The 22209-nt window shown below is 43.8% G+C and overlaps 1 protein-coding gene and 1 non-coding gene across 4 annotated transcripts in view; both read left to right on the plus strand.

The window, feature by feature from the left end:
- SASH1 (SAM and SH3 domain containing 1) overlaps window positions 1–22209 on the plus strand; it is a 297134-nt gene that overhangs the window by 113939 nt on the left and 160986 nt on the right. Inside the window, exon 1 of one of the 3 annotated variants that reach the window (XM_045844032.1) lies at window positions 12591–13492. The exons of 1 other annotated variant lie outside the window; for it this stretch is intronic. In XM_045844032.1, the coding sequence (XP_045699988.1) occupies window positions 13325–13492 (168 nt within the window). In that variant the 5' untranslated portion in view covers window positions 12591–13324. Of the gene's footprint in view, window positions 1–12590; window positions 13493–22209 lie in introns of those variants that run through there. One more of the 3 variants, XM_045844034.1, reaches the window with a different exon arrangement.
- Window positions 6570–6673, plus strand: LOC123822293. Its single transcript, XR_006786264.1, has one exon. It is a non-coding gene; the product is annotated as a U6 spliceosomal RNA (small nuclear RNA).

A 22209-nucleotide genomic window follows, 5' to 3' on the forward strand; every position in this document is an offset into this window, starting at 1 on the left:
AACTGATAAGTTTGCTCAAGCACCTGGCTGGGTTGCTCAGTTGGTTGGAGCATTGTCCACCCTATGCACCAAAAGGTCACGGGTTCAATCCCCAGTCAGAGTTTATATAAGAGGCAGCCAATCAATCAATATTTTTCTCTCACATCGATGTCTCTCTTTCTCTCTCTCCTCTCTCTTTCCCCCTTGCTCTCTCTCTAAAATCTATAAATATGTCCTTGGGGGAGGATTAAAGTAAATAGATAAATAAATACATAAATAAAAGTAAATTTGCTCAACACTTTCATATTCTCAAAAGCCCTTCTTCAAACCTTGTGATTCCCCTCTGACTATCATCATTTTCATCCCATGATTCTTCAGTCCCTTGTAATCTACCTTCTACCACTCCTCCTGCCACTGAAACTGCGCTTGCTAAATAAGATTACCAGCAGCACCCCCCACCCCACCCCACCCCACCCCACCCCAGCCAAATGAGTATTCTGTTGGTGCCTCCGTTGACTTTTCTGTGATGTTGGACACTGCTGATCGCTCCCTTCCTCCTATAATTCTTTCCTCCTTTGACACAGTGCCTGCCATCCACTCTCACTCAGACACTGTGTCGTTTCTCAAGCCCTGTCTTTCCCAGTTTTCCATTCTTACCTACACCATGGATTTTACGCCTCACTGTCCATCATAAACACCTGTGTCTCTTTCAAAAAATAAGGAAACCTGAGAAAAGGGAACTCTTGTGCACTGTTGATAGGAATGTAAATGGCGCTACAGAAAACAATATGGAGGTTCCTCAAAATATTTGAACTGGAGCTACGGTATGACCCAGCAATCCCATTTTGGAGTATACACCCAAAGAAAATGAAAACAGGATTTCAAAGAGATAGATGCACTGCCATGTTCATTGTAGCACTATTCACAATAGCCAAGACATAAAACAATCTAAGTGTCTGTCGACAGACGATTGGATAAAAAAGATTATATATATCTTATATATATATAATCTTATATATATAAAATCTTAATTTTATATATATATAAAATTCAGTCATGAGGAAGAAGGGAATTCTGCCATTTTAGACAACATGGATGGACCTTGATGGCATTATACTAAGTGCACTAGTCAGACAGAGAAAGGCCAACACTTTATGATATCGCTTGTATGTGGAATCTAAAGAAGCCAAAGTCATAGAAACAGAGAGAAGTATGGTGGTTATCGAGTGCTAGGGATGGAGAAAATAGGAGATGTTGGTCAACGGATAAAACCTCCAAGGATTAGGTGAATTATTTCTGGGGATCTAATGTATAGCATGGTGACTATAGTTAACAATACTGTACTGTGTACTTGGAAGAGAGTAAACCTTCCATGTTCTCACCGTAAAAAAGGAATTGTAGTTATGTGATGTGATGGAGGCGTTCGCTGATGCTATGGTGGCAGCCATTTCACAATGAATGTATCAAATCAACACGTCATACACCTTAAACTTATACAATGTTGTATGTCAACTACATTTCAATAAAACCAGGGGAAAGCAAGAGTATTTCAGGAAAAATGAATAGACTGACCAAATGAGAGAAACAGAAAATACGAAATATAAGGAATATGGGGGAAAGTAGATGAGAGCCTTCCAGAGTGTCAGATCAGAGCAGAACACCCAGCCGGAAAAGCCGTGGGGGGATCAGGCAGGAACTGTCGTGCACGTGCTGAAGCATCCCGCTATTGATCTTTGTAACCACGTGCCTAGATGAATAGCACGACCCTTAAAAACTGCCTTGTCTCAAATTTCACCCTCTCCTAGGCTCCACATTGCCACTAATTACAACATGAGCCTAAATCGAACAGTGTAACACACCCCTGCTCAAAACTCTCAGCAGTTCCAGATCGTTTATATCACACATGTAACTGTTCAGACATAATCAACATTTATCACACACCTGCATTTCTACGCTCCTTCCCTGATTGGAAGAGAAGGAGGTGGCGTTGCAGCAAAGCATGCCGCTAAAAGGGACTTAAGACGTAAACCCTGCTCTTAGCTTGGCCTACGGGATTGGCCATTCATGCTGCTTTCTGCCTTTAGTAACCTCTCCCACCCTCCACACGAGGACTTTGTCCACTTGTTTAAATCCTCCAGGCTTTTCCTTCTGTCTTTTTTTTTAAGATTTTATTTATTTATTTTTAGAGAGGGAAGGGAGGGAGAAAGAGAGAGAGAGAGAAACATCAATGTGCGGTTGCTGGGGGTCATGGCCTGCAACCCAGGCATGTGCCCTGACTGGGAATCGAACCTGCAACACTTTGGTTCGCAGCCCGAGCTCAATCCACTGAGCTACACCAGCCAGGGCCCTTCTGTCTTGAATGCTTTTTCTTGGACTGCCTTGACTGGCCCGGGGAACTGTGTGGTTTTTAAATGATTCATAGGAATCACCTCCTTCGTGAACTCTTCTCATTCTTCACCAGGTAGGCCATTCCCTCCTCTGAGCACCTCTTTGTTGTACCTGTGTGATGACTAATTACTTTTCTAGCTCTTACTAGACTAGATACTCCTGAAAACCAAGGCTGTCTTTTGTCAATACCTAATGTGATGTCCCATGGTCAAGGCCAAAGAGGGGTAGGACCGAGGGTGGGAGGTGGAGATGGCTGGGGTGGGGGGAAGTGGTGGGGGAAAAATGGAGACAACTGTACTTGAACAACAATTAAAAAAAGGTAAAAAAAAATACCTAATGTGATATCAGACACAATCTAGCAGTCAATATTTGTTGCATAATAAATGAATGAATGAATGAATGAATACAAAACATTTCTCTACTTTCAACTGGTGGGAGAAACACTAGACAAAATCCTGGCATATTCTCAAAGAATAGAAAAAGTCGTATAAATTGAGTGGCTTATTTAGAAGAATTACACACTAACTGTCTTATGGCACTTTAAGCTTTAAAAGGTTATTTTTCCTATGTTGGCTAAACAACCACCCATTTGTCTAAGTTCTATCCTTTTAATGTAGTGAGTAAACTTCTTTCTCTCTCTCCTAGTACAAAAGCAAGTCTGGCCCAGCCAAAAATGAATCATCATAAATTGTGATTAGCCGATCTAGATTAAAGTAGATTTATTTATAGCTTTACCAGTGAATGGTTAATTTGTCTCTTTGCTACCATTTAGCTTCAGCCTCTTAACTTTGGCTTTTCATAATTATTACAGAAAGAAATACTTTTTAAACTATTTTTATTTGTTGATCACTAAAGAGTAACTCTCTTTTTTTTGAGAATTCTTATTATCTATGCTACTTTGAAGGATTCTTCAGCATATGAAGATTGGTATTTTTCAACTTTTTTTCTTTCATGTGTGTTCTATTTAGACCAGGAAATTGATATTTCAGCCTAGAAGACTTCGGCCAGATGTTAGTCCACTGGCTGAAAGATGGATTTCCTGCCCCAATAGGTGACCTCTGAAAGCAAAATAGGCTTTTTCTTAATGGAGAGACTGTCCAAATGACCTCATTTCTAGAACAAGGATCCTTTGTGAAGTGTCTCGTTGCTATTGAAATCAACATCATCTGATTTTTGAGGACATTCATTAGATAAAGAATAGCTAGCACCTAGTTGTTTCATTTATGAGGCAAAGAAAAAAATTATGGCTAGACAATCCATTTTTTTGTTCTTTGAAAATATATTTGCGCTCATTGAGAGGGAAATGGTGCAGAAAATCCGGTGTCTGCTTTCCCATATTAATATTTCTTTTAGATTTCAAACCTCATTCAGGTCAGCACTAACCACAGGAGCATGTTATGTGCTTCCCTAAACAGAGAATTGTTTCACCGAGCTTTGACCAAGGCACTATTTAAAGAAGTCGCCGTGACCCCAGCGTCCTGTCACTCAAACTTTTCGCTCCCTGTGTGAGAAGCTCATTGAGACATTCGCATGGCGCCACCTCTTTTGATGAGGTCTTCGCCAAGTGCACTTATTTATATCTTCAATTGTGTGAGGCGGCCCAGAGAAACTGAGATAACTGAGCCTTTGTGTGTGTGTGCTGTGCTGTGCATGCGCGTGGTGAGTGCGCACACACCCATGCCTCTGTGTGTGTCACAGGAAGTGCAATTTGAAAGAACGTACCCAGGAGAGGAAAATGGCCTTGAGACTGGAGAGGGACTGACCGTAACACTTACTATACATGGAAAGAAGGGGATTTAGCTTGCGTGAGAAGAAAAATAAATGTTTCTGAGATTCTAAAATGATAGAATTTTATAGTTGAGGGGAAAGTGAATGAGGTTGTTTTTTTTTTTTTCTTCCAGGAACAGGAATGAGGGTCTCTTTTTAATAGCTGGCAGAAACTTTACTAGTATAACAGTCTTGTTCATTGTAGTCCAAAATGCTTGCCTTCCCCCCCACCCCCGCCGCCGCACCCCGTGAAAAATGCAGAGCAGAATGGAGCAGAGCAGGGTACGGGGCGAAAGGAGGCTGGCAGTGCGTTCGGACTCACAGCCGTCCTCAGGTGATTTGTATAGTAAGTACAGGACTCTCCAAAAATGAGCGAAGAAAGGACATCACACTTGCCTTTGTTTTATTTATTTATTTATTTATTTATTTATTTATTTATCTATCTATTTATCTATCTATTTATTTATTTATTTTTAAAGAACATCTACTGAATTTTTTTTAAGATTTTATTTTTTTATTTTTAGAGAGGGAAGGGAGGGAGAAAGAGAAAGAGAAAGAAACATCAATGTGTGGTTGCTAGGGGCCATGGCCTGCAACCGAGGTATGTGCCCTGACTGGGAATCGAACCTGTGATGCTTTGGTTCACAGCTCGAGCTCAATCCACTGAGCTACACCAGCCAGGGCACATTTGCCTTTGTTTTAATGAGTCAACATGTACTTTCCTCAGAATGTTATGCTAAGACCAATACTCTGCTTTTTAAATAGTTATATGCAAATGTCATTAACATAAGTTATTTGGGGGGTTGTTGTTCAGCCAAAGTATTCTGGGTCATACTTCAACTCTGGATATAAGATGATAAGAATCTTCTATGGTTACCAGGATTTATGTTAAGTGAGATGCTTTTGTTCTATGTACATAATATTATGGCACCTCAAAGAAGCAGAGCAATAGTTTTAACTGGAGCTTTTAAAAATAATGAAATAAACATTTTTCACAAGCACGTTTAAGCAATAGGAACAGCCAAGTAGGGTAAGATTTATAAACTAGACAAGATTGATGAAGCAGTTTGGTGGGTGGATGATACCTCCCAGATGTGTTTTTAAGACTTTGTTTTGCATAATTTGGAAACACGTAATGTAATCTCTGGTCTCTTATTAACACATTCCTTTTATTTTTTTTCTTACACTCTCTTAAAACCAAAAAGGTGAATAGCAGGGAGCAAGATTCCAAAGATGGTTCCCTCTCCCTGCTTCCTTTATTCCCTCCCCGCCTTCCCCCAAAGTGTCAGGTTGCCCTCCTGCAACCTCACAGCTCTCCGCAGGAGACACTGCTCTCCTCTTAGCTCAGAAGCGATCTGAGGGTGAGTGCAAGTCTCCTGGTTCTTTACCTTAACTTTGTGACTTCGATGTTGGCGGCCCACCCAGAATTTTCTGCTTCTTGTCTATAATGTGGATTACCGATAGTTCAAAATCCTCACATTTCAGAATTACAGATGGCTTTAGAAACTATCTATAAATTGTCTATGCTGTACAAAATGAAGCATCGCTCAAGAAAGTGTGGGTCTGATAGAATAATTCAGGAAGAACCTTGGTGTCTACATAGCAACAACCCAAATGGCTAAAAGCGAACTGGCTCAGCTAATAAAGTTTTTACCAGAGTGAAGGAAGAGATTTCAGAGGAAAGTGTTTATAACCTTGAGTCCTCATTTTGCTTCTATACCCTCTCTCCCTGGCCTATTCATGCTGTCTTCACCTTGTTTTATTTTCTCTTAGCTCTTTCCTAACCTCTTATCAAATATTCCTCGAAGAAGAGACGAGGCTTTTAACGAGGCAATGCCTTAGCACATAGGCTTGGCTCACCTTTAGGGCATTTGTGGAAAAGTTTTCTTTGGGGTTGTCTAGGGAAAAAATGTTTTAGGGTTTCAGTCTCTCCTTGAAGAGAGTTCCTCGAGGCGCTGTGGAGTGCCGCCTCCGGGTGGGGGGGGGTGCCCCGAGACGGTTGCTGACGGTCCGCACCCGTTCATTGGGCCGATCCACTACCATTGCTCATTTTCAGAAGGCAGTGTGGTAAAAAAAACAAAATAAACTGAATTACTCATAATTGTTCGGACTTAATCTCTGTGTAATCTCACATTTTCTCTGCAGAAAATGTGTTGTCTTTAAAGAAATAACAAGTATTTAAATGGAGCTGTTTGTTTTTTTTTTTAGAAATTTATTTTAAAGATTCTATCCATTTATTTTTAGAGAGGGAAGGAAGGGAGAAAGAGAAAGAGAGAGAAACATCAATATGCAGTTGCTGGGGGCCGTGGCCTGCAACCCAGGCATGTGCCCTGACTGGGAATCGAACCTGCGATGCTTTGGTTCGCAGCCCGCGCTCAATCCACTGAGCTACGCCAGCCAGGACTGAGCTGTTTTCTTAAAACGTGAGCTCTGCTCTGCTCGCTTCAGCAGCACAGGCACTAAAACTGGACCGATCCAGAGATTAGCGTGGCCCTTGTGCCAGGATGACACGCACATGTGTAAAGCGTTCCATGTTTTTAAACAAATAAAATCTTCAGAAAATCGTGAGCCATTCGTATGGATAATACATTTTAATTCCAACCCAGTCATTCATGTGCTGATTAACCACGATGTTACAATCTGAGAAATATACCAGTAGGTGATTAGTTGTGTGAACATCACAAAGTGTGCTCACACCAACCTAGGTGGCACAGCCTAACTACACACACCCTGCCCCCCCAGGCTTTATGAGCCTCTTGGTCCTAGGATACAAGCTGCACAGCATGTTACTGTTCAAAACAGCGCAGGGCTAAGTCAAGCACCAGAGAAAATAACACAATCAAGACATTCAGCAACATGAGATGCGTGTTGCTGCCGCCAGCATAACATGGCAAACTATGTTTTTATAAGTAGAGTAAAATAATGACAAAAAGTATAGTATAGTATAAACAAATGAGTAACAGTCATTTATTGTCATCACATATGATGTACTGTACACAATTGTGCGTGCTATACTTTTGCATGATGGGCAGTGCAGTCGGTATATTTCCACCAACATCACCACAAACACAGACACGTGAGTCACGCATTACCATGTTACATAACATAGATGTTACAATGTCACTGGGCAAGGGAATTTTTCAGCTCCATTATGATCTTACAGGACCATGGCTGTGTATGTGGTCCATTGTTGACCGAAACATCATTATTATGCAGCACATGACTGTATTTCATTGTCTGCCTTTTAAAACTAAGTATTTCTTGTCAATGTAAGAAACATCCAAACTAGTAAGAACTTTTATGAGTTTATCTGAGCCCAGCTGACGACAACTGCCAGGAAACAAAACCTCAGGGAGTTGAGCTAGTGCTCTGCAGAATGGCAGTCTTGCACCTTATTTTCCACATTACAATCAAAAGAGGAGGCATGGGGGGGGTGTTACATGAAATGCCTTGGTGATTAGGGAGGTGGGAGGAAGCAAAGCAGAAGTGACAGGGGAAGAAGGGGCAACCTCTGGGATTGGACAAAACATAAAATGCTAGACACATCTTCTACACAGGTGGGTACAGGATAGCAACAGTTAGCAATCAACATGGAAACAACGACGAGGGAATTTGCGGTCTCCGCCTGGTGCTTCAAGGGGTGCAGAGAAGGAAATCTGACATTCTAAAGGCATATTATCATAGATGCAAGAAGACAGCAGACAGTCTCAATTAAGGTAAAGACTGACCTTTGTAAGGGAAACACACCAGCCTAGGATATGACTCCCCGCCATGACCTGCTTTTAGTTAGAAAATTTTAGTTTCAGACCATCCTAATGTGGTTACTGTAGGTCTCTTGAGTTTGTAAGGCTGCCACCCAGGGCGCCCCTGAACTTGTCAGGTTTAGCGAGTGCCCCCTTTCCCTCCACACTCTGAACATCAGATTTTGCAATCTCCATTCTCTTATCCCATGACAGTTTCTTTTACTAATTAATTTTTAAAAGCAATCTGCTCACATAGTTTCTTCATATATTTTAAAGCTTAACATTTCCTCAGGAACGTGTTCCTTTTCCTTATTTTGACAGTCTCGTGGTTCCCAAGGGCTCTCCAATTTGAGCCGATACCACAGTTACCTGAGGAGCTCGTTGGAACACTGATCAGCAGTTCCACCCCCAGTGTCTGACTCCATCAGGGTTTTTTGGGTGTGGGTGTGGGTAGGGGTGGTGGAAATGTGCATTTCAACAAATTCCTAGGTTATGCTGATGCTTCTGTTCGAGAGTCTACCCTTGAGAAGCACTGATCTGGGTAAAATACTATAAAAGATGGAGGTGGTGTGCACTAAGGCCATGGCAGTGTAGTTGGAGAGAAGTGGACGAATTTAACATATATTTAGGTAGTCAAATCAACAGGGCTTATCCATGGTTTCCATGGCGAGGGGGGAGAAGGAATCGAGCGTGTCTCTGTGGTTGGTAGCTTGAACAAATGCATGGATGTAACAGAACACTCCCGAAATGGGAAATGAGCAGGGTAGAAGGATTAGATCGGAGGGAAAAGTCATAGATTCTATTCAAATGTCGGATAAAGTAATTTTAAGCTGTCAAGCACAGTGCTGGACATAGCGTAGACTTTTCAGTAAATGACAGATACTGATATTGCTGTTATTACTACCTTTACTATTAAAACGGAATAGTCCGAATGACCCCCTGCTCCTACAGATGACGTCCTAAATTCATCACTCAGCAACCACACTCCAGAGCTAGGAATTACTCCTTTGTGTAATTCATGAGACTCAGATATGGAGAAGGTAATTTCATAGATATTACCTCATGGTATGCGTGAATAAAAGAAGGAAGAGCAAAGTACAGGAAAGGGGGAATAAAGGGTAACTCATAGAGAATTATCATCTGCATTATCACAGACGACCTCACAACAACCATACCGTCTAGGTGGAATTACTCCATTGCACAGATGAGATAAATAACTTGCCCAATAAATCACTTGCTCTTTCACTCAAGTCTTATAGAAACTGGAGTAAACATTTAAACCAGCTCTTTCCTGACCCCTTTATCTTTGTGCTTCCTACTACCCAACTCTGCCGACTGCCAAACAACAGACTGGTTATCTTGCTTCTGCCAGAATGATGACCTAAATAGGTTGCTGGCAACACTCTGCGATGTCTACACTAGTGGCTTTTGGGTAATCTTTTGTACTCCTGACTCATAGTAAGAACCACTTTTTACAAAGCAAGTTAGAATTTACATTTATAGTTACACGTGTAACTATGTACATATGTGTTACACCTATATGTAACCATATGACTGAGACTTTCAAGAAATAACACATTGAGATAAGTGCATTATCAATATTTACTCTAAACAATAATGATTGCATTCTGATAGCTTTCTTTTTATTCATGGTAACATGTTCGTTGGGACCCACGGAATATTTTGAGTGTCTAGTGGATGTCTGGAAAATCCTCTTCTAGATCCCTTGCTTCAGAATCTGGAAGGATCCTTTGGAATTCACCCATCAACTTTAAAACAATGCCAAAGAGCTGGATGAGAGCAGGGCCCATGGAAAGGGAACAGAGGAGAGGATTTCTGTACTTGCATCTTTAACAGAGCATCTATGCTTGCCTGCCTTCCAGAGCTTTGTGAAAATCAAAGACATCACAATCTAGATGAAAGAGCTTTGGAAAGTAATTAAATTGTCTAACTTTGGTTTTGCTCCATGCCGCTGTGTTCACTTGGCCTGCCCATTCAAGTTCTCTGGGGCCCATTTCTTATCTGAGAAATGAGGGATTTGACCAGGATCACCTCCAGGGCCCTTCCCCACCCTATGATAAAAGTTTTTCATAAGTGGTACCTTATTTCAGAGTAAGTGGGACTCTTAAATAGTATGATGATGACTGCGGTGTTAATGATTATTCTTTCATATTTTGTGGGGAAAAAAACCCCTGAAGGAATTTTTGAAAATAAAGATTGGAATTAGCTCAAGAAGAAAAGACTAAAAGAGTAAAATTTGGGAGAAGTAATCATACTCATTTTGAGGGGCTGCATCATGAAATTGATGAGTAAAGAGGTTCAGCTTCATTTTTTAAATGGTCAACAAAGCTATTCATATTCCAGAAATAAAAAAGCGACTACTCAAAATTTCATGTTGATGTGCTGGCAGCAAAATTATTGTTATCGAGCTCTTCCCGATACTGGCTCGAGGTGACCTCTGAAAATGGTTCGCTAGTCACTTGAGCCAGAACACCCCACAGAATCATGTAAATCAAGAGATTCAAAACTTCGCGCTCACTTTAGGAACACTCGTGAAACTGCCCAGGCCATCAAGGGTATGCATATCCAAAAGCCCACTAAGTATCTGAAGGCCGTCACTTTGCGGAAGGCATGTGTTCTGTTCCGTTGTTACAATGGTGGAGTTCGTAGGTGTGCCCAGGCCCAGCAGTGGGGCTGGATGCAGAGTTGGTGGCCCAAAAAGAGTGCTGAATTTTTGCTGCACATGCTTAAGAATGCAGAGAGTAATACTGAACTTAAGGGTTTAGAGGTGCATTCTCTGGTCATTGAGCACGTCCAGGTGAGCAAAGCTCCCAGGATGTGGGACAGAATATAACAGACCCCCTGGGTGGATTCACCCACACATCAGCTCTTTCTGCAACACGGGAGACAATCCTAAACCAGGAGAGGGGGCTGCACAAAAGAAAAAGATATCCCGGAACAAACTGAAGAAACAAAAACTTAGGCCTCAGAAGTAAATTCAGCTTAAAGTAAATGCTGATAAAAGTAACAGCAAAATAAATAAATAAAAACATACATACATAAATACATAAAATTACTCTTCTCAACATTCCCCCCACCCTGTCGCCCCGAATATTACTATCTCATTTTTCTGCCCATTTATTAGGGGAACACCAAGGAAAAGCAGCTTAAATATCGAGGGTAGATTGATTGATTCTATAGGTGCCAACATGCTGGCTAAGGTTTAAGTGTCTTGATACGTATGCATGTGCTGCTGTTAAAAGGTACCTATCTTTAGATGATCCTAAAATATAGTATCACCTCTGAGGAGTGCGGTCTTGCCCCATCCAGGACTGGGAAGCTGCGCCTCTCATCCTCCAAAGGTTAAGTGCTTCCCCCGCCTCAAGTGAGGAGTTAAGAGAAAGACTTGCGATTGGTGTTGGGGAGTCAGCCCTCCCCTCCCCAGGCCCTGCCCCGCTGTTCCCTGACTCCGGCCCAGTCCCTTCTGAGAAAGTATTTATTTATGCAGAGAACAAGCTGCCCACTGGTAGAGGCAGCACAGTTCTTTGTATTTTCTTGAATTTAATCAAGTACCGAAAGCCTAACAATGTACACTGAAATTCTTAAATATACCAGTAGAATCAACTCTAAAGGGGTATTTTACCAGTTTCCATCATTTACTTATTTTCATGTCTTTATAGATGTAATAATAATAATAATAATAATAACAATAATAATAAGCCTACCTCTGCTTTAACTGAATTTATTTGGATTACAAGCATCTCCGAAATCAGCACCAGAAAGCACCAGGTCCAGTCATGTTCATTCAGCTCCCGGGCACTTTCTGCATCAACATGCTTCCTTATCATCAAGGGAAACCTTTCTTTTTCCTTTTCTTTCTCCGCATAAGTCTTGTCATCAAGGATTATGCTGGCACATTTAATAACTTTCGAAAAAAGTTTTAAAAATTTGAACTTTTCTGTAAGGGAGATTCATTCATTTGCATTGGTAGTTAACCCAGTAATGAGTGCTTTTTAGTAAGGCGATTTCAGGACATGCTCTTAATTCCTTCTCTCTCTCTCTCCCTCTCTCTCTCTCTTTTTTTTTGTGGGTTGAAAAGAAAAAAGCAACACCAGAAGGGGCCTCTAGAACCAGCAGGGGCTCTCTCTCCCCTAGGGGCACCTCACCTGCTTTTTTTTTCTGTTTTGTAGCCCTCAGCCCTTTCACATAAGGGCAGGGTCCTGGTGGTTTCTGAATTGTGTCACAAAGTGATCACTCGCCAAATCAAAGGTGGCGTGCATTGTCAAAGCCCAGAGAAAGTTCTGAGTAGTTTTTAAAGAAGGGATCACAACAGGGGTACTACCTCCTCAGGGCTATTTCCCTCATAACATAAATCTGCCTTGGATCTCGTCCTTGGAAAAACACAGGGCCCCAGTGTGCATTGGCTAAGTGGCTACAGTCATAACATCAAGTTTTGAAAATGGTCCTTCCCTCTGTCCTTGCGGTAAAGGGGCGACTAAAACCCCAAGGACGTTGCTCCTAATTAGCTGAAACCCCTAGCAGTGCGCGGCATTGTGGGCGCCCAGGGACCAAAATGTCCCAATTCTTAACGAAAATGATACAAACAATGGCTCGTGCCCGAGCTTTCACACTTGTTTTTCAACCAAGTCTTGGCCAGCAGAGGCGGAGTAGTAATTCCTTAGGTCGCCTGAGTTCCCGAGGGGTGAGGTGTGGATTGTGACTGATTACTTGTGAACTCTTTCGGCAGGAGTATCTTAAAGATGAGCTTTTGGAGTTTCTGGGACCAAAATGTTTCACTGAATGGCGAGATTGGAAACTTGTGCAGGCGGGAGGCTGCAGCGCGGCTGCTCTTTCAACAGGCGATTTGTTCTCCTGTCTGTGGCTCATTTCCATGCAAAGAGCCTGACATCAGAGCACCTTTTGTTGCTAAACGCTTTCTGTAGCTTGGAGGGGAGAGAGTCATGTGGAGCTGGAAGAGCTCATTTTGAAGAGAGGGGTCCCGGGGAGTTCCTTCCAAGCTCCGGAGGCACCACGGTCACCCCTGCGGGGCCCTGCCCAGACTTGCTGGCAGAAGTGAGTCGCGTGGCTTAGTGAGTCGTCCCCGTCACAGGAAGAAACGCCTTCGCAGAGGATTTAATTGCTTCTGGCTTGCCAGTAATCCCCGCTGTAAAACTCAGTGGTGCGAACTTTGCCTCCAGCTACCCTGTGGCCTTGCGCAGCCGGGGTGGGAAAGTTCCTGGAGTTGTCAGTCGCGCACCCCTCCGCCACCTAGAGCCGAGGTGCGGGAGCCTGCGAGGGGTCCCCGCGGGTTTGCTGGGGGATGCCGCGCGGGGGCACGGCTCAGTGACGCGGCGGGCGGGGACCTGGCGCTGGGCCCGGCTGCACTCCTGCGAGGGGCGTGAGTGCCCCAGGGACTAGGACGCACCGCTCGCGTGCGGGACACGGTCATGGAGGATGCGGGAGCTGCTGCCCCAGGCCCGGAGCCCGAGCCAGAGCAGGAGCCGGAGCAGGAGCCGGAGCCCGAGCCCGAGACGGAGCCCGAGACGGAGTCCGAGACGGGCGCCAGCATGTCCCAGACGTTTTCCCGGCTCTGGGCCGATGTGATGGGCATCCTGGTGAGTTCCCTGGAGCAGTGGAGGCTCGGGAAGGGACGGTTGCGGGCCGGCGGGGCAGGGCAGCCCCTCTGCAACCCCGAGCTCCCTGCGCGCGCGCCGACTTGGCCAGCCCGCTCCTTGGAGTCGTCCTTCTCTGGCCCCAGTTCTTAGGGGGTTAAATTTACACACGGCATAGGATTTCAACCCTAATTAAAAAATAACCAGCGACAGATCACATCAAAGATTTTTTTTAAAACAATCGGGTGGTGGGCCACAATTTAATCTGGGACACCTGCTGAGAAGTTGGTGTGGCAAAGGCTGCTCGGGAGAGCCCTTCAAAGAGTAAACGTAAATAAATAGTGTTTGGCTGGTGTACTGGCGCAGTGGGAGTTGGGACGAGACTGAGGCTGACTGATGTTTCTCTCCTCACCACTTGTTGTCTGACCAGGAGAGAAAAACAACCAAAGCCTTGCTCAGCACCACCAAAAAGTTTACTTAGTCTGGTTGTAGTTTTCCAGCTTGAAGAATTGCAGGGTATTTGTTGTTCCATGTTTGGGACTAAAAACAAAGGGGCTTATTCTGCTAAGTGTCTTGTCATGTATTTTGAAATGTCCAGTAACGTTTTCAAACCGCCCGTAGATTTGGCATGCTTTCTGAAAAATAGCTCTGCGTGGGGAATGAGGCTTCAGCTGCTGGAGGTTCGATGCCTTGGGGGTGTTTGGCTCGCTTTGATGGAGCGGCGGGGAGGCGGGCAGACCAATCCGCCGAGGGCACTGTTACCGTCAGACATCTTAATCCTCCTGTAAAAAGTCCGTTTTAGTTTAGAGATTTGGAGTTGGCAGTTGTGTGGATCTGCGAAAAAGGCTCAGGAGATATCTTGGGATCTTTGGTTTTTCAAGTGGACGGTGTAGTTTTCAGAAAGAAACTTTCTTTTTGGAAGGATGAACAATATGGTTCTTAGCATAGTAATGAAGCTCTTAGGCGTTAGAGTGAGCTAGCCTGGTCCGTTCCCAACTGCCACTCACTGATGATAGGACCGAGATCTTCATTCCCTCTGAGTTTCAGTGTCATCACCTGAAAAGTGGGGCAGAAGAGCTGTGCTTTTTAAAAAAGGTTTGCCCAGATGTAGCTAGCCTGTTGTATTGGTAGTACTCAGTACACTGCCTGGCACGTAGTAGGTGCTCAGGAAAGGATAGCTCTCTATTTTTCTTTTTTCTGCAAATGGTTTCGTGTCTGACTTTTGCTAGCTGAAGTCCCGGTTACTCCATTTTCAGGGTCCGTTGGTATTTATGATTATCACTGTGCGGAGAACCAGGGCAGGCTAGTCAAAGATTTCGGTTGGCTCTTCTCCCTGATATTTTAAAAACAAATGTACTTTTAAATTTTAAATGCCCCGTCCTTGCATTTTCTGAACATTACTAATGAGTAGGGAGTCCTTCAGTAAAATTCCAGCAAACCCAATGAACATTGGAAGTTGTGGTGGCAGATTGTTTCTTAAGTTTGTGGAGCAGGAAGAAAGCTTATCTTATTTCTGCCTTAGATCTCCTTGAACATTATCAGCCACTGAGAATGTGGGTTTGATAACATCACCTTGCAGCCTTACGAGGGCGAAGGCTGGGGAAGGGAGAGTTGGAGGAGCTCATTTAAAGGCAAGTGTGGGCTCAGGGTTGTTGGGAGGGGAACGCTGGCAGGTGGCACTTCCTGGAAATGTGCTCTCCTTTCTCTGGCAGCTCCTGGCACTGTTGGGTCAGCTGCAGCAGTGTGTTCTTTGGCTGAGTTACGGGATGGGGTGGGGCTGGAGGAACTCAGACCTGCTACTCAAAGGGCAGATACAAGAGAAAAGAAAATACGTACTTTTAAATTTGATTGATTTTTAGAGAGGGCGGGGGCGGGGAGAGAAACATCAATTTGTTGTTCCCCCTAGTTAGGCAGTCATTGGTTGCTTCTTATATGTGCCTTGACCAGAGATCGAACCCACGACCTTGGTGTGTAGGGATGACGCCCTAACCAACTGAACTACCCGGCCAGGGCAAGGAAACATGTACTTCTTACAGAACCAGTTCAGTGTGAGGCTGACAAGAATGGAAAGACTGTCCCAAATAGGTTATGCTCACTTATGTTTATCCATCTTGTTCTTGTCTTTTTAATTTATTATTTATTACTAATAGTGACACCTACTTTGGAGTACCATTAAAACTAACAACAGTATCTCTTATTCTCTATATGATGTATATTTTTTATTGTTCCATTACAGTTCTCCCAGTCTCCCTCCCAATCCCCAACTCTTGCTCTCCCCTGCCTGTCCCCCTCCCGCAGTCAGTCCCCACCCTGTTGCCCATGTCCGTGGGCCATTTATACTTGTTCTTTAACTAGGTTTTTCCCATTCTTTCCTCCCTTGTCCCTCTCTCTCCTCCCCTCTGGTCCCTGTCAGTTTGTTCCTTGTTTCCCTGCCTTCGTTTGTTTTGTCCCTTAGGTTCCTGTTATAGGTGAGATGATACGGTGTTTGTCTTTCTCCACCTGGCTCATTTCACTTAGCATAATGCTCTCCAGTTCCATCCATGCTGTCACGAAGGGCAGGAGTTCCTTTTTTTTTTCTGCTCCGTAGTATTCCACTGTGTAACTGTACCACAGTTTTTTTTATCCACTCATTAACTGATGGGCACCTAGGCTGTTTTTAGCACTTGGCTATAAATAACGCTGCTATAAACATTGGGCTGCATAGGTTCTTTTGAATTGGTGTTTCAGGGTTCCTAGGGTATAGTCCCAGCAGTAGGATCACTGGGTCTTATCCATTTTTTTATACAGTATTATTTTTCCTTTGAGGTAAACTTGAACGTCAGAATTGTTTCTTAGTAAAATTCGGAAGACATGGGTTACCTCTCCTTTGCGCGTCCCTGGAGAAAGTCACCAGGTTAAAAGGAAGGACCTCTAATCTATTAGAAAGCTGTCATCTAATTGTTTATATGGAACTGCATCTTTGGGGGAATATATCAAGACACTGATTGTTGCCATTCTCCATTCTTACTGAGATTTTTAAAAGCACCGTTTCCTTCATTTTGTATTTAAAGTAAAGGACTTTGCAGTAGTCCCAGCCTAGACTAGACTCTCAGCCTGGACTAGACAGGAGACAGGACTGGACCAATGATGGCGTGTGTACCTTGTTAGCTGACAGTGTCAGACCGCACCCCAGGTCTCTGACACCCCCCACCACCAGGAGCGGGATGCCATGACTCTCCATTGCTAACTGTCCCAGATCTACTTGGTGGAAATGTAATGGCATCCGGTATTTTAGGAAAATGCTATTTGAACGAGTGTTTTTCAGTATTGAACTGAGGGGGGTAGAGCCAGTGCAGGAAACGTACATCCAAATAGACTGACTGGGTTTTCAGGCCCTGCTGCGGTTTCATTGATTTAGATTCGTCCAAGGTGTAAAACACAAACCTCAAGGCCAACTAGGTTAAAACTTTTTTTAAGTGAATGAGTACAGTTTCTGCCCTCAGTGATTGGGTGTTGCCCCAGAGGCAGAGGTCTCACTCAGTAAACACGGGAGGCTGAGTTTATCAGGACCCATTTTGCATTTAAATTAATTCAGGCCTGCACAGTGCCTCACCAAGTAGTTGCTTTTAGATACTTGTTAAGAAAATGCTTATTTAGAGAAGAAATAATAAGTATAATTTATGGCATGAAATTGTTTGAGCTGTGCTTGAATGAGTAAACGCTACTAAGTGAATATGTACATAGAGAGTTAGGAGAAAATGAACTTGGCAAAGCATTGTCAATTGTAAATGCCAGGAGGGCAGGGTCAATATTTTACTCATTTTTCTATCCGCAGAGCCTGGGCCTGATTGGGTGCTGAGAACACGGTTTTATTAAATATAAAAGAAGAAAATATGTGCTTTTTACTTTGATGTGCAGAAACCACATCAGAATACAATTTTGTAAAGGCTCACGTTCCTGCATTCATAACATTGAACAGTTCCATCATGCAAACTAAAACCCTGGTGCTTGTTGGGAACGGTAGTAGCAAATTGGGAAGTGTGTGTAAACCCTGAGCGGTTCAACCTTGGCGTTCTTGTGGCGTGTGCTCTTCTGTTCCCGACCTCTGCCAACTGCGGGCTGCCTGGGTTTTCAAAGCTTGTTGCCTTTCTCCAGGTCCTGCTTCGCCTTCTGCCTACAAGTGCAAAACGCGTTAGAATCACTCATTATCTTTAGTCTGTGTTGCAGACACAACATTTCTTTCTCTTTCTTTCTTTCTTTCTTTGGGTGGGGAAGGTTAGATGTTTTTGAGAGTAGGAATTGCTAAAGCAATTAAGATGTGGTGAGATACGGTAGGGCAGTCTTTGAGCACTGATTATCCATTGGGTAAATTGTTCTGGCTCTTAACTTTTCCCTCCAGAATTTGAGGTCCTCTTAAAGCTGAGCCAGGCCTTTGGAGCTGCTTGTTATCTGGGAATGGAGGGGAAGAGAGTTTGTAAGTGACTATTGTTTGCAAGATCCTGCAAGAGGTACCTCCCCCAACCTTATATTTCCTCTGCTCCCCGCTCTGTTCCTACGGTTTACACCCATTTCCTGGCAATGCTTAGGGAATATCCTTTGTGTAGAGATACTCTGGACCTTCTCTGTCCTCTGAATCCTTTGCAGTCTGCAGGAAAGTATCCAGTAGACTTCCCTCCACAAATGTTAGGTTTATCTGATTTGCTATTTGTTGAAGTCCCTTTAAAAAAAAAAAAAGACCCTCCTTTGCAATTTTAGGAAATGTTGGGGGAGGGGAGATGCTATTGAGATCCCTAGGGAGCTTTTAAAATGCAAACTCCTTGGAAGGCAGTAATTTACATATTGGGTGGTAGGTTACTGTAACCCCATCAGCTAATGACTTTTAGGTCGAGGAATTGGAAAGTCAGACTTTTCAGTTTCAAATTTTCTGACTTCATGGTAACTTTATGTTCCTGCTAGCCCACCCAAAGCTCTCTGGCTTTTTACAAGTGGAGAAGTTGCAGGGTGATGTATCGGAGGGACTGAAGAGACCTTGGAAGTGAGCCTTCAACTCCTCGCTTTAGAGAAGAGGTGTGGGAGGGAGCAGAACCTGGAGCCCAGCAGGGAGGAGGCCAGGCAAGGCTTTCATAGTTTTGGTCCGGCTCAACTTTTGCTGTCAAAAAAGACATGTGCCCTAGAGTGACCTTTCATGCTCCCCTTCTTCCTCCATTCTGCCCCCATTTGCCATTCTCTACTTTGAAATTCTTCCCTCTTGACTTATTACTGGCATCCTGTTTTGCATTGTTGACTTCATCTTCTGTTAATAGAAGGTTAATAGAAGGCTACCGGGCAGGGCGAGGAGGCGGAGCTCACAGTACTGAATCCCTGAGCTGTGCTGGGCCCTTCCCGTAGTTGATCCTCTGGTTGGGACCAGTGAGCATTCTTGTCCCCACTTTACAGCGGAGGGGTAAACATGCCCGACCTAAATCACTCAGATGGGAAACAGAGGAGCCGGGAGTTGGATCCTGTGTTATTTCTCGGAAATTAATTCCTACTTGCAGTTTTATCTTTCATTGTATCACATATTTTGCTTGAGCTATCGAGCTAAGTACTAGCAACATGTGCCTCTGGCTTTCACAAAGACAGTTTTGTAGTAAGAACAGCAACCCCACCGGCCTTCTCTCCTGGTCCCACAGTGCAGTGGGTGGAGCGCCCCCAGGAGGCAGGGGGACAGAGGGGGCTTGGGGGCGAAGTGGTACACAGGGATGCCATTTCCCAGAAGTGCCATTTGATTTGCGCCCTGGCTGGGAAGAGGCATTCTGCCCGGGGGTTAAAGAGGAAAGGAAGGAGGAAGTGCCTTCTGGGCAGAACCAAAGGGGGTAAAGATGGGGAAGCTCAGGGCAGCTGAAGAGGGACCAGGGCACTAGGTCCTGAGTGGGAAGTGCGCTCCAGCGAGGAACCACTGCAGAATCTTCCACTGGCACGTGACACGGTCACTTCTGTGTTTTAGAAAAGTAACACTTGTGGGTGATGAGTGGGTGATGAATTTGGAGGGAGACTGCTTTAGCGATCCAGGCAAGAGAAGATGAGGGCCTGGACCAAATGGTGGTGAAACATACCAGTTATCTGTCATCTGGCTTCCATCAGGTCCGATGTTTCACTCGGTATCTGTAAGTAATCAAGGATTGCTTCATGGTAACTTTCTTTTGATAATTCTTTTAAGCTCAAGAGCAGGCTGGGTTAATGAAAGCAATTTTTAGAGATGTGGTAGTCTTCAGATTTTTTTTTTCATTCTGAAGGAATATCTATCTGGATGTATTTATATTTATGTGACACTATATACTGGGAGGAAGTGACATGGGTCCTCAAAGAAGGGAATGAGTATTTATAATGATTTGCACACAGTACTGTAGCTAAGTGGCCTTTAATCCCATCTTTTCAAAGCTAATTCTGGAGGATAGTGACGTACAAGGGAATATTCAGTTGTGCAAATTGATTCATAAGCAAATGTGTAGCTCAATTTCATGAAGGACATAAGAGGAAAACCAATAACTAGTGGTTTATCGAATGTATTCTTCTTCAGAGTGCTTTCCACTTCAGACCTGACCATCGTAGTCCCACCGTGATACACGGTGTGCTTACCCGTGCTTCCACACATTCTCGTCATGCAGTAGAAATAAAGTCGATCTCAAGATAGTGACTGTAAGTGGAGATAGAGGCCAAGGCTCTAAGAATTAATTACACCCTTTAATACCGGCGAGTAAAGACTGTAAGAATCAACCACATCTTCAGATGAATTTTGAGGCAAAATAATGTATCTGTGACCACACGGGTTTGCCATTTTTCAGATGGTGTGCTCATCTATTTATTAATTTGCTTTTGGTAATAAGACCTGAAAATGGTGGGTGGGTTCCTCATTCATTGGCTTTGCTCCTAGCCAGCTGTTTAGTGTCCCTTTTGCTGTTGCACAATCTGCCTCACTGGGTAGCATGAATCAGGTGAGACGCTTCATGGAGATAACCTACGTTGTCTTTTTGCTGGCGTGTCAGGTCGTGTAACAGAGACCACTCCAGCAGGGAGACTAGGGACTCAGGCATTTCGCTATCTCTATGGCTTAGAAGACAAAAGCTTGGTAACAAGATAGGTTTTCCTCTCTGTAATCCATATTCTTTCTTTTCTGAAGGGATCTCTAGTTGCCTTTCACCTTTTGAAGATAATCGGTGCAAATGTGAATACGTTTCTCTTTATACTGCATGGTCTGAGGACTATTGTTCCGTGTCCCGTAGAGATACCTCACCACTCTCCCTGGTGTCTGTGATGGGTCGTTGATTTATAGTTGGTTTTGGTGCTTCACTATTGTTCGCGTGGTTTTACAGCAGGTCGTGAGTGAGGAAGGTCCGCTGTGTCTGCCCATCACTGTCTGATTGTAGCTTCGTTCTCTCCGTTGGCACGCAGGTAATACCAGAAGTAAAAGTGAAGGAGAAATAAATGCATATAATTGTCATGTTAACTAAAAGCGCCATTGAAGATAAAATCTTGGGAGGTATCGTGAGCCCTAGTTAGTTTTGAAATTCATCCTAGTTAATTTTGTGGACTGGAGTGCTTTGCCTAAGATCTCCTATCAACCAAGTTTTTTTTTTTTTTTCAGTAGAGCTAAAAAAATATGCCTGTATGATTTTTTAGGTACTTTTAAAAATAGAGTGTTTCAATATGAAGTTATTGTAGAAGCAATGAGTATTCAAGTGTAAAAATAACTATCTTTGCTATAGGCTATGATCCATTTTCAGAGGATTTTAGGGACCTCCCTTAAAATAAGCCATTAATAATTCTGCAGAGGCCCTTGTGTGGAAATGCCCAGGGTTAAAAGTGAAAACAGTACAGTGGTCCCACACGGCTGTAACAATGGCCCAAACCTGCTGGGAATGCCAGGTGCCGAAGAGGATGAGCAGCAGCGGGAACTCTTCGCTGCTGGGAGGACTGAAGAATCGGACAGCCGGGAGCTGGGCCGTTTATGACAAAACTGAGCATAATCTTCTCAGTTCAGGAGTGGTGCTCCTTGGTGTCTACCCAAAGGAGTGGAGAAGAGTTCCATGAAGAAAACGTGCACACAGATGTGCCTAGCAGCTTTATTCATGATGGCCAAAGCCTGAGAGTGACCACGATGTGTCTTTCAGGTAGATGAATGGGTTAATACATTGTGGCACACCCAGACCATGGAATATTATTCAGTACTAAAAAAGGAGCTACCAGGCCATCCAAAGACAGGAAGCACAAAAAAGCCTGTTGCTACGTGAAAGAAGCCAGCCTGCAGAGGTTTCTGATTCTGACTGTTGATGTAAGCCTCATCCAAATCCGTGGAGAATTTTATGAGCTTATTTTTGAGCCAGAACTGACGACATGTGCTGGAGAGCAAGATCTCAAATGTTCCAGATTACGACAGCCTTGCCGTTTCTTTTATGCACTGGAAATTAAGGAGAGGATGCAAAGGAAATGATGTGAAGGAGGGGCTGGATTATAGGATAGTTATGTGATCCTCAAGCTTTAGAAGGAGGGGTCTTAAAAGGTGATCACATTAGGAGGAGGGATCCAGAAAGAGGAATTTCTAAGCTGCCTTCCTCTTGAGGCACAGAAACGGTGGGCGGGGTTTGCTCGAGGCCGAGATAAGTATTCCTTGGAAGACGCCTGGGACGTGACAAACCACCTTAACTTGTCCCCTTAGGAATTTATGGTCAGATTACCCTGTGAGGTTACTTTATCCTAGAATC

This window comes from Phyllostomus hastatus, unplaced genomic scaffold (genome assembly GCF_019186645.2).
Source record: "Phyllostomus hastatus isolate PE091 unplaced genomic scaffold, TTU_PhHast_1.1 phas_contig_40, whole genome shotgun sequence".
Lineage (NCBI taxonomy): Eukaryota > Metazoa > Chordata > Mammalia > Chiroptera > Phyllostomidae > Phyllostomus > Phyllostomus hastatus.